The sequence below is a fragment of the Neoarius graeffei genome, chromosome 27 (assembly GCF_027579695.1).
Source record: "Neoarius graeffei isolate fNeoGra1 chromosome 27, fNeoGra1.pri, whole genome shotgun sequence".
NCBI lineage: Eukaryota > Metazoa > Chordata > Actinopteri > Siluriformes > Ariidae > Neoarius > Neoarius graeffei.
Genome location: NC_083595.1, coordinates 53,904,557 through 53,917,181, shown reverse-complemented (window position 1 = coordinate 53,917,181; position 12,625 = coordinate 53,904,557). Strand labels below are relative to the sequence as shown.

The 12,625-nt window shown below is 38.5% G+C and overlaps 1 protein-coding gene across 1 annotated transcript in view; it reads left to right on the top strand.

Moving 5' to 3' along the window:
• The window catches only part of cdh8 (cadherin 8), a 277,193-nt gene that overhangs the window by 738 nt on the left and 263,830 nt on the right, over positions 1-12,625 (top strand). Inside the window, exon 2 of the mRNA XM_060911845.1 lies at positions 768-1,200. Coding sequence (XP_060767828.1) covers positions 943-1,200 — 258 coding nt within the window. The 5' untranslated portion in view covers positions 768-942. The remainder of the gene's footprint in view (positions 1-767; positions 1,201-12,625) is intronic.

Below are 12,625 nucleotides of genomic sequence, written 5' to 3'. Positions count from 1 at the left end.
TGTGCTCATTTTTTAACCTCCTAACCTCTGAGGAACCACCTTTGGGTTCCGGCACTTTAAATCCTCACTCCAGTCTTAATTTGCACAGCATTCTTAGATAATAATAATAATAATAATAATAATAATAATAATAAGCCATTTCACTGTTGAGAAACATCCACCATGCATGATATCTCCATCCTGCATTGTGGTTGAAGTGTGTGTTGTTATTTAATGTTTTTTTTTTTCTTTTGTACTTCTTCAACCCTGTAGCTTACAGACTCCTGATCATTTCTGAATACATTGAATTTCAGTTGCATGCGTCATATCGATTTCTGAGACGCTCATGCCGTGATTAAAATATCACATATGAGAGCACAGCCTAATAGAGTGTTTGACAGCTGAAGAGTCAGTGCGGCTGCTGGTGCAGGTTCCTGCAGCCATTAATAAACCGGGAAAGCAGGGAAAGCCCGGGAGAGGGATATTTTATGGGATTGAAAGGACATTTATTACTTGGATAGTGTTTAAAATCTTGACTTGGACAAGGACATTTACAGAAGGACAACTTGTTACAAGGACAATAAAAGGATGTTTGATGGTTTTTGAAAACAAACTTGACATTATATATATATATATATATATATATATATATATATATATATATATATATATATATATATATAATTTCCTGCATCACAGAGCTCCAAGCACAGAATGTTGACCTTGGCTCTTCCTTCCAAAGTATCGAAGCTTGCTTTACTAATAATAATTTCTCATCTCCTTCACAGAAGACCGATGCTCAATGGATTACGTTTTATTCTCCACTCAATCTGAGACAAACCTCAGCTTTTCCATGACACCATGAACTCAAGCTTCGGGACACAAGGACGGAAAGAGTAACAAGTTTGGAAGAACTGGAGTAAGAACAAGAAAGGAGAGATCTAGAAAAGCCAGACTCTGAAGATGCCGAAACGGAGAGAGGAGATGCACAGAGACGTGTGGACTCGGATCTTGCTGGCGTGGATTACCTGTGTATGCTTCGGCTCCTCGGCGCCGTTTGTCAACCAGTCACATCGTTTAGAAACAAGGCCGAGTTCAGAAAGCGAGACTTCCCAGCTGGAAGGACGAAGCATCCTCCATCGGGCCAAAAGAGGATGGGTTTGGAATCAAATGTTCGTGCTGGAGGAATTCTCTGGACGTGATCCGATCCTCGTTGGCAGGGTGAGTGATTCTGCTGTCAGCTGGATGTTTAGCTTGCTGATCACACAGAAAAAAATAAAAAGTTTGTTTTTGCTTTATGAAGGTTTGTGCAGTTGGGAATGAAGTAGGAAAAAAAATCTAGAAATTTAATTCTCCAAAGATAAATTCAAGCTTCACAAAGGAATTAGATTCAAGATCCAATGTGGTTTATTGACACTTTCAGGAAATGCACATTTGAGCAAACGTTAAATTTTTGGTGCAGAAGATACAGAATTGGAGGCGATTGAGAGAATGGATGGTGAATAGAAATAGAGCAAACTGTGAGGGAGGAATTTGGATATTGTTTGATGGGACGTTCTGGTGTCTGGAGTCAGGAGTATCTGTGCGGCTCGGTATGGCTTCTCTGGATTCTTTCTGGATTGTTTAGAAGCTTCTGCTTTGGGGCTTCATGCACTTTGGTCCCCATCAGTGAAGAAGTTGTCTAGAAAGTGCATCAAGGTGAAAGCTTTGATTCAGGGACACCATCAGGGGGAGCTCTGAATCATTCAGGAGCCCCAGAGCGGAACAGATCCTGTGTGTTAAAGCAGAGCGTGTTGGAGTGGGGTCACCAGGTGTGTGTTAGATTTCCTCAGCAAGCGATAGATTTCTGGCTTTGGTCCGTCCCTCGCTGGTAGATACACAACATGTTAGATAGCTGGAATAAAAAAGAGATCTTTGGAATAAATGTTCATCATGAGTGTGTGATCCAGTCCCTTCATGACGGTGTGATTGGTTGATGCTCTTTCGATGCTATTGTTTGATATCTTCAATTTAATTTCAGAGATTATTATTGGACAAGGAAAATGTAAAAAAAAAAAAACAGAGATGTGTGGCTGGGACTTTGGCCTCAACAAGCACATGTTCTGGAGAGGAAAGCAACCAAAATGTCATGTTCATGATGCGTTCACAGTGAAAGTCAAACTGCAGACACGACAATCACTTTAAAGCTGGAAAAGATTATTGAATTCTTATTTTGTCTTTTTTTGTCTTTTTATAGCCTTGAAAAGGAAGGAAACTGTTTTCTTCTTCCTTTCGTTACCTCCTGAGTTTCCATTTTTTATTGTTCTTTTTCTTTCCTTCTGGTTTCCATTTCCTGTTTTGTGATTCAGCTTCTTCGTTTTCTTCTAATTTTTTCTTCCTCTTCTTCCTTTTTCTTTTTTGTTTTTCTTCAATTTTCTATTTTTATTTCTGCTCATTGCTTACTTTTTTTCTTTTTCATTCATTTTCTTTTTTTTTTTTCAAAAAAAAATCTCGTTTTTTTCCGGATGCTCATGCATGCTCTTTTTAATTTTCTTTCTTTTTCATTTGCAATTCCTTTCTTATAACTTTCTTTGTCTTCTTTTCATTCTCATTTTTTGGATTTTCTTCTCTTTGGTTTCTTTTTCTTTCTTTCTCATTTGTTTTCCTCAATGCATAATTTGACTTTTACATTTGCATTAAGCTGGACAGTTTCAACATCCAGTAAATTATAGATTTGTAGAAATCCATAGGAGTTTTTTTCCTTTCTTTTTTCTTTTTTTTAACAAGTACGTAAAAAATGAGAAACCTGAGGGGTTTTTCTTTTGTCCCTATGCCAGAATCCTTAAGTGTTCTATGTGGGACATTTTAAAACAAAAAGCTTCCTGATTCTCAAGTCTTTGAAACTAGAACTTTTGTAGGTGCCAAAGTTCCCCTTTTTTGAAGATTGTAGCAAGCAAGAAGCCTTTCAGGCTATGAGCGCTAACCCAGAGTGATGACTAAACCTACACAACACTCAACCCAAACAACACTAACCCCAAATGACCACTAATCACACTCCCTGCACGAGCTCTAGCTTTATTCAGTAACTGGTGCAAGAAGAATTATTTGGTCAAATCTCTGAACACGAGGAATCCTCGAACACGAGGCCGTATTAGCGTTGTATATCCATCAGGCGGAGCTCAGACGGTGACATATTGCATTTTGCCAGTGGATCGTTTAGCTTAGTGCACTTTGGGGCCGGAGTGCTGATTGAGGTTCCGTCCTCAACCTCAGTGAGGTGGAAAACGCTCTCTGAGCCCGAAGTTTGGCAGCGGATCAGCTAATTACTCTCTCTCTCTCTCTCTCTCTCTCTCTCTCTCTCTCTCTCGCTCAGGCTTTAATGACACACGAGCATGTGAAGTAAATACAAGCTTTACACTTCTGCTTTTTTTCCCACATCACAGGGACACAATAAAACGTCCTTAGGCAGCATATCAATTTTTCACGAGCAGCAATTAAAAGGCCTTTTTAAATAGATCATTGCTTCTTTTGATCAGCAGAAATAAATAAACAAATGCAATAAGCAAGCATTCATCTCCGAGATGAATTAAGCAGATGCGTTCCCGGCTAATTCTGGTGTCCTAATGCGACTCTGACTGTGTGAGGATGATGGAAAAGACCACAGAAAGCTCAGCACACGATGGATATTTCCTTCTCTGGCTGTGTTAGCGTCATGACTGTTTTGTGCCACAGAATGTGCTCCTTCTTCAGCAGGATAACTGAGGGATTTGGATTCCTGGTGCACTGCAGTCGATTGAGTGCCATTTTTATATCAGTGGTGTTTATTTATTTTGTATTTCTTCTGTGCAAGGTTAAGTGCTGGTGAAGAAGGTTTCTTGGAGAGAGCAGATAAATGTCACATTGTAGTGAGATAGGAAGTCATCGCATGGCAGAGGAGATTGAAAACCTTTCTGCTCCTCCATGCTCTCTCTCTCTCTCTCTCTCTGTCTCTCTCTCATGTCTCCTTTCTCCCTTCATCATGTAGGATTTGCACTCAGAATTTCCTCATGCTCTCAGTCTCACTAATTAAAAAAAATGAATCAAGTGTGTGTGTGTGTGTGTGGGGGGGGGGGGGGGGGGGGGGTTGGTTCCATTTTCTCCTTGTGATGATAGTAATAGAAAATGATTTTGACTGTGCAGGGAGACGATACTGGACCCTGTGATGAGAAGTACATTCTTCAGGTTTAAATCTGACCAGTGGTTTTAATGGTGAGGTGCTGAGATTAAAGTGCACTTGAAGGTTAAAGTTGAATGCTTATTGAGGTTAAAATTCATTTTGCTGAGGTTAAAGTCTTCCTGAGGTGAAAGTTAAAGTTAGTGTTACTGTGTTTAGAGTTACAGAAAAAAAAATACAAAAATGTCAAAGAAGGTTTTGGTTACAGTTATGGAGTATAAAGTTATAGTTAACGTTATAACTGTGGGTCAATGTTATGTTATTCTGTTAAAGTTAGCGTTATTTAGATTAATTTTAGTGTCACTGAGGTTAAAGTTAGCACTGTTGTGGTTACAGTTGGTGGTACGGAGGATAATGTGAGTGTTACTGCAGTTAAAGTCAGAATTATTGATGTTAAAGTTAGTATCAATTAGGATAAAGTTAGTCTCATTTTGGTTAGTGCAATTTAGGTTAAATTGAGTTTAATTTTTGTTAAAATTAGTGTCACTGAGGTCAAAGTTCATGTCAGTGAGGTTAAAGTTGGTGTCACTGAGGTTAAAATCAGTGTCTCATCTCATTATCTGTAGCCGCTTTATCCTGTTCTACAGGGTCGCAGGCAAGCTGGATCCTATCCCAGCTGACTACGGGTGAAAGGCGGGGTTCACCCTGGACAAGTCGCCAGGTCATCACAGGGCTGACACATAGACACAGACAACCATTCACACTCACATTCACACCTACGCTCAATTTAGAGTCACCAGTTAACCTAACCTGCATGTCTTTGGACTGTGGGGGAAACCGGAGCACCCGGAGGAAACCCACGCGGACACGGGGAGAACATGCAAACTCCGCACAGAAAGGCCCTCGCCGGCCCCGGGGCTCGAACCCGGACCTTCTTGCTGTGAGGCGACAGCGCTAACCACTACACCACTGTGCCGCCCCTAAAATTAGTGTCATTGAGGTAAAAGTTAGTGTAACTGAGGTTAAAATTTGTCATTGAGCTTAAAGTTAGAGTAATTGAGGTTAAAATTAATTTCAGTCTGAAGGTTACTGAGGTTAATGTTCACATTGACCAGGAAAATGTTACTGAATGTAATTTTAGAATTTAATAAACACAACATTTTTAAGTCGTCTTGTAAAACCCAATGTTAAGACTCTATAAAAATAGTAACATGCCTGCGTGTGTGTTTCAAATAACTGTTATGAATCAGCACGTTTATTTATTTATTTTCCCACTCTGCTTCCTCCAGGCCGGTGGCGGTGTGTTGATTGTGGAGGATCCTCTGGCCGAGATTACACTCGCTCTGTCCTTAACTTTGCTGAGGTTTAATTATGCACAGAGCTGCTGTTCTGTCAGTGTGTGTGTGTGTGTGTGTGTGTGTGTGAGCTTCCCTTCAGCACCAAATGCCTGTCAGAGAGAACAGTTAGTATAAATGCAGATTCAGGGATGGCACTGATGAGGAGAGAGAGAGAGAGAGAGAGAGAGAATGACGGCCAAGGGATAAATAGAGCAGCAGAATTGTGGAAAAGATGGAAAAAAGAAAAATGACAAGAAGAAACAGAATGGGAGATGGGGGAGGGAGGAGAGACAGAGAGACAAAAAAAGAAGCCCTGAGAAAAAAGAGAGCAAATAGACGGGAGATAGAGAGATACAATTCTGTCTTCTCCTTCTGGAAGCAATGAAAATGCAACTCAGCATTGTTTGTGTGTGTGTGTGTGTGTGTGTGTGTGTGTGTGTGTGTGTGTGTGTGTTTGAGAGACCGGTTGAACACACCACACATAGCGGTCACACTACAGCAAAGAAAACACTCATGAAAAATCCCATCACGCAGGAAATCACTGCAGATATTCGTCTGCATTCAATATTCATTTTAATTTATAAACTCTAATGATGTAATGATGTCATGAATATTAATTAGGTCACATGATCCAGCTTCACTCTTTGCTCTGATCATTATGGACAATATGAGGTTGATTTCAAGTTTCATCAGTTTCATAAATGCTGCTGATTCCTGAGACGTTTTCACACTGCTGGCTCAAAGGTCTATCAGAGCTCATTTACATATTCAAATACCATTCAAACATTTTGAAAACAATATTTACATATCTGAATGTTTTATATCCTAAGATCTATTTTTAGTCAATTAAAAAAAAAAGAAAAAAAAAGTTTGCTGAGACTGAACATTTTATGTGATGTAGGAAAAGTGCTTGTGTCATTTATGGTACATTATTAAATTCTACAATCATGAATGAAATATAAATAAATAAAAACATGGAGAAATAATGTCTCCCTGCATGGTGTTTTCCAGGTATTTACAAATTGCAGTAAGGTTGACTGTAATCGGTATTTTTCTTTTCCCTTTGGTCGAATCTCAAATTTTGGGTAAAAATGGCCTGATGTAGTGAGCGTGTGCAGTGAACGGGAAGATAATTCGCATGTGTTTTACTGAATCAAATGTTTTATATCAAAATGAAAAAAAGCAAGCTAAAAAATATCACCAGCAAGAAAATAAATCTGTAAATACATAAAGTAAAACAAATCTCACAGATTTAAGTTTATAATAAAGTAAAATAATAATAATAATAATAATAATAATAATAATAATAATAATAATAATAATAACAGAGAATGAAATTAAAATGCCATTTTTATTTCCTTAAAAAAAGAAAAAAAAACTTGAAACAGGGCAGATTCACTTGAAACCAATTATTATCGCCTGCAGTGTGATTTACTCCAATCTAAAATTCACTTCAGGAATAGAGATAGTGTGTAAAGTAATACAACCAAAGGGCAGGTAATAAAATTAAGGAAACCTCACAAAAAACAAACTATAATGTTACTCTATATTACAATTTTTCAAATTAATTCAAGATTAAAAAGACTGAAAAGGTCATCACTGTGGAAAAGTTGGTTATATTTAACAGTTATTCCACGAAATTGAGTCGTACATGAGCTGATAGCCGACGAGGCGCGTAGCACTGAGTTGTCTATAATCCATATACGACGAGATTGAGTGGAATAACTGTTTTATTCTTTCCCCATTCACTGGATTTTGAGAAACAGAGCATTTTTATATTTATCATTTGCAAATTTGATAAATAATAACTTTATACAAAAATCATTCCCGCTTAGAATGTAAACAAATTGGCGAAATGACAGGAGCAACTTCTGAAAAAATGTCTCATCTCATTATCTGTAGCCGCTTTATCCTGTTCTACAGGGTCGCAGGCGAGCTGGATCCTATCCCAGCTGACTACGGGCGAAAGGCGGGGTTCACCCCGGACAAGTCGCCAGGTCATCACAGGGCTGACACATAGACACAGACAACCATTCACACTCACACCTACGCTCAATTTAGAGTCACCAGTTAACCTAACCTGCATGTCTTTGGACTGTGGGGGAAACCGGAGCACCCGGAGGAAACCCACGCGGACACGGGGAGAACATGCAAACTCCACACAGAAAGGCCCTCGCCGGCCACGGGGCTCAAACCCAGGACCTTCTTGCTGTGAGGCGACAGCGCTAACCACTACACCACCATGCTGCCCCCCTTAAAAATGTGATGATGATAATAATTCATGAAAAATAATTTTTAAAAAGATACATTCTTACTATCAAATACTTTCATTCCATATTTTGTTGTGTTTTTAATTATTTTTGGGGTTTTGTTTTCGAGTAGAGTTTTTATTTCATCCTCAACTGGTTCAGTACCATGCGTCACCATTTTCTTCTTCTTCTTTTATGTTTTTGGTGGTTTGGCGACACCGACTGGGCTGAACTGTGGAACAGGAGATATTGTGAAAAAAACAACAACTATATCCTTTTAGCTATTTCTGTTTCTTTAAAATACTTAATAACAAAGTGATATATCTGACTTGATGCACTCTGCCATTTTGTTTTTCTCGACTCACTGTATATGAGCTGATAGCCTAGTAGTAGAGTAGCCAATCAGAGTTCACGATTGCTCATATCCAGTGAATGTGGATAGAATAAATTTCAGTATTTACCTCATATTTATCCTTCTAACAGCATTTAAAGAGCATATGAATTTATGTGTTTATTTATTTCCAAATAATATTTTGGCAAGTTTCATTTTCAATTAATAACAAGGACAATTCGCCATGTGCAAACTCACTTCGATATTGTTCGCGCTTGTCAATCATTTTAGTCTTGATAGCAGGCACAAGTGTTATTTCACATTAAATATTATGTGTTTACAATTCAAATGTATTTTTAAATGAAACTCCCCGGCATGTACACTACCGTTCAAAAGTTTGGGGTCACTTTGAAATGTCCTTATTTTTGAAAGAAAAGCACTGTTCTTTTCAATGAAGATCACTTTAAACTAATCAGAAATCCACTCTATACATTGCTAATGTGGTAAATGACTATTCTAGCTGCAAATGTCTGGTTTTTGGTGCAATATCTCCATAGGTGTATAGAGGCCCATTTCCAGCAACTCTCACTCCAGTGTTCTAATGGTACAATGTGTTTGCTCATTGCCTCAGAAGGCTAATGGATGATTAGAAAACCCTTGTACAATCATGTTAGCACAGCTGAAAACAGTTGAGCTCTTTAGAGAAGCTATAAAACTGACCTTCCTTTGAGCAGATTGAGTTTCTGGAGCATCACATTTGTGGGGTCGATTAAATGCTCAAAATGGCCAGAAAAATGTCTCGACTATATTTTCTATTCATTTTACAACTTATGGTGGGAAATAAAAGTGTGACTTTTCATGGAGAACACAAAATTGTCTGGGTGACCCCAAACTTTTGAACGGTAGTGTAACTTGATCTGATTTTCATTTTTTGTACGATTTGCTGAGATGCAGAATACATTTAAACAGTTTTTTTGTTTTTTCGTAAACTTATGAAAGCTCTGATCATCAGAGAAAAGATCTCATGACTTTACATTTCCATCATCTTTGTTCCTTCCATCATCATCTTTTACATTCTGTAATGACGGAAGATTACAGAGTGACAGCTTCATTCTGGAATAAATAATCAAATGCGAGTGAAGGGGCGGAGCCAATCATTATATCGGCACAACAAAGATGCGGTAAATACAGGTCTGTTTACGTCGTGGGTTTGATTATGGGAAATGTCAGCGAGATTGTTTCGCTCACACTCTTTTATTTTCTCCTCTTGTGGCTGTAATTTGGCAGGATGCAGGATCAGAATGAATAATTGTGCACTGTGTTCTTGTCATCTCAGTGCATGATGTTATTATACACAAAAGAGGAGCTTCTTATGCTTTTATCTTATGTATTTGTCACAGAGAGTATCAATAACAAGTGATTAATATTCAGGAGGCCAGGGTGATGTCGTGGGATCTCAGCGCCTATGGGTTTCACTGAGAGAAAGTGACTTTGATTATTTATTCAGCAAAGAAAATGGATGTGTCTTTAAACAACGTTTCCCTTTGGTGCCTCCAACAAGCCGCCTGACAACACAAGATGGATAATGTGCTTGGCTTATAATAGTATGAGCTACACGATAGATTTTTCTCCCTTTTATTTTCCTTGAAACTAAGGTGTGATGGTCTTTTCAGGTGGAGAAATCGGGTTTGCTCTCGAACTCGCCAGCTGATGAATGTGTCTTGTGTTTACAGCTGATGAAAGAACTGAGAGCGAGCTCTGATTCAAAGCCTCTCCAAAGACATCAACAATTGCTGTTAAACAAAACTCATTTAAGTGAGGAATAAAACACTCGGTCTAATTCTGTTATCGGATAAAAAAAACAACAACAATCAACCAGAGTTATTGTTACCACAGGATGTGGCCCTGAAGTATTTTATTCCTTTTACAGCACATAAATTCATTCATTTATTTTTAAACATCATCGTACAGTTTGAAAAATAACATGAATTTAAATCTCGATGTGGATATCTGTAAAGCTGCTTTGTGATAATGTCCACTGCAAAAAGCTCTATATAAACAAAAAATAATGTGACCGTCAGTGAGGGGCGTGGCTTACTCTGGCCCCGTCTAGCCTAGAAGGAACGGTCTAAACTGAGCCACTTTGCACAATAAATGTTGTAAGTTATATACACGATATCCAAGCTATATATAGAAGTGATATCCACCCTAGGAATACCGACCTGTTTACCAGAAAGAATCCAAAACGGTGAGCAATTGACCATTGTTGAACTGCTCATTAAGGCTTAATTAGTCCATATCTTCATTCATAATTGTAATGAAGCAAATCTGAGTAGAAGTTATATGCACCCTAGGCTCCCCTACCTTCATGCCAGAAAGAATCAAAATCGGTGAAGAATTGAGAGAGAAGTGATTTTCGTGAAATGTGGATGACGCCGGATGGACAACACATGATGGGATAAACTCATCACCTGTTGGCCGGATGAGCTAACAAGAATCGAGTTAGTTCCTGTTCTAGCTAATGTTATAGGAGCTACAAACAGTCATTCCTTTCACCTCCTGGTCAGGGTCACCCCAGGGTGGGTCCGGAGTCTATCCCAGGAACCATGGGCATTACGCAGGAATCCACCCTGGATTTCAGGGCATGATGTGCACACATATTCCTGCCATGCAGTAATTTATCGGTGCCGGTCCACATACTAGCATGTTTTTGGGAGGTGGGAAGAAACGGGAGAACCTGGAAGAAACCTACATGGATATGGGAAGAACATGAACAGAAGATTCCACAGGATCGGATCGCTGACTCAGGAGCTGTGGGACAGCAGCGCCCCTTCTCCTGACGTGATAATCATTAACAAAAAATGCAAAGCCCTTGTAAACTCCTCTGTCCTGAAAATGTCAGAAAAGGTAAAGTTACCGTTTTTCCCTCTGACTGTTTCAAAGCGCTGACATACTTGCCAACTTTTCAAAATTCTCATGGGGGAGAAAAGTGCGTGAATGACACTTTCAATTTGCCGAGGGTCTGATGCGCGGTTGAAACGATAAAAACAGTGGATCCCAATTAATTGCAAACCATTTGAAATTTATACAATTAAGGAGTTTTTGAATTGTTGATATTGTTCTATCAGTTCCTGTAGGTTACGGGATTCATGTATCAGGCCTGAGAGAGCTCAGAGTGAAAAATCTGAAATAATACTCGTCTTGAATTTTAATATAATAACAATGAAAGGGAAGTCTTAAATCAGATTTTTAGCTGAAAAATCTCCTGCCTGAATATTGTATCCATACAGAGACCCACAGAAAATAACAAGTGATGCTTTAGAAGAATGTTTATCATTTCTTCAAATAGTCACAGTGAATGAAAGAATTATTGGCTTGCATCAAATGTGTTTTCCTTCTGTAAGCTCATGTAAAAATACAGAGAACTATAATATCATATATAAATTAAATTTTAATAAGATTTAACCAAAATCGTAACAACTCAATTAAATAAATACTGCACTGTCTTAGTACGACTAAAATGCATCTCTCTCACTAAACACTTTCCAACAGAATTTTTAAAAAGCGCTAGAAATCCTATCAAAATCCTCTCGGAATGCAGCGAAGGAATTTGCTCATTTGCAAACTCTGACTGAAAGTTTCAAACAAAATGTAAAAATGGCTCTATAAATACTACCATACTATCACAATATACTCCACAAAGAAATTCACTCGAATGCAAAATTTTAGTCCGACCAAAATACACTCACTAGTAATCTTTCACTTAAAACCTCAAAACTCAATCAAAAGCAATCACTTTCCAGATGATTCACTTGTAAACTTTCACTTAAAACTTTCAAACATAAATTCAAAATAGCACTAAGACACGACCGCACTATTCAAATACACTCACCAAACACATTCTGTCATGCAAAATTTCACTAAACACCTTTAGAAGTTGTACAGTTTGTTTCTGAAATGGTATGGAAGACGAGTTTAATTTCACACTCAAATGTCCATTATATTCTGATTTAAGGAATCTTTACCTTAAAATGTGTAACTGGCTGGTCGAACATTTGCTGATCCGTGGAAATTCATTCTCCCAGGCAACCTGGGATTTACATTCATATTTTTGCCGTGTGGTATTGGGTTTAGTGGCCATGATGAATGACTGCTTGTAAAAAATGTCGGACAGCCCGGGTGAATCCTACATTACGGAAGTGACTGTCGTTCTGTTCGTTGATTGGTTAAAAATCAGTTGACGTCAGCAGTGTTTCTCATACGATTCTGATTGGACATAATTGGGAGTATTTTTAACTTGGCGCTAGGGATTTCCCAAAACCGTGAGATTATCCAGTTTTTAACAAATACGATCGGGAACCGGAGGCTGAAATCGGGAGCCTCCCGCCGAAATCGGGAGGGTTGGCAAGTATGCGCTGACACTGGAGACTCCTTCCAGAAACGTTAAATGAATGTTTTGTTATGGAAAGTTTCACCATATCAATGATTAAACACATTTTAACCCCTTTTATGTGAAGCATCTGCCGTACACATCCCTGTAAATGAGCTGTTACTATAGAAACGATAACCAGTGTGTTGGAAAAAAAAAAAAAACTGT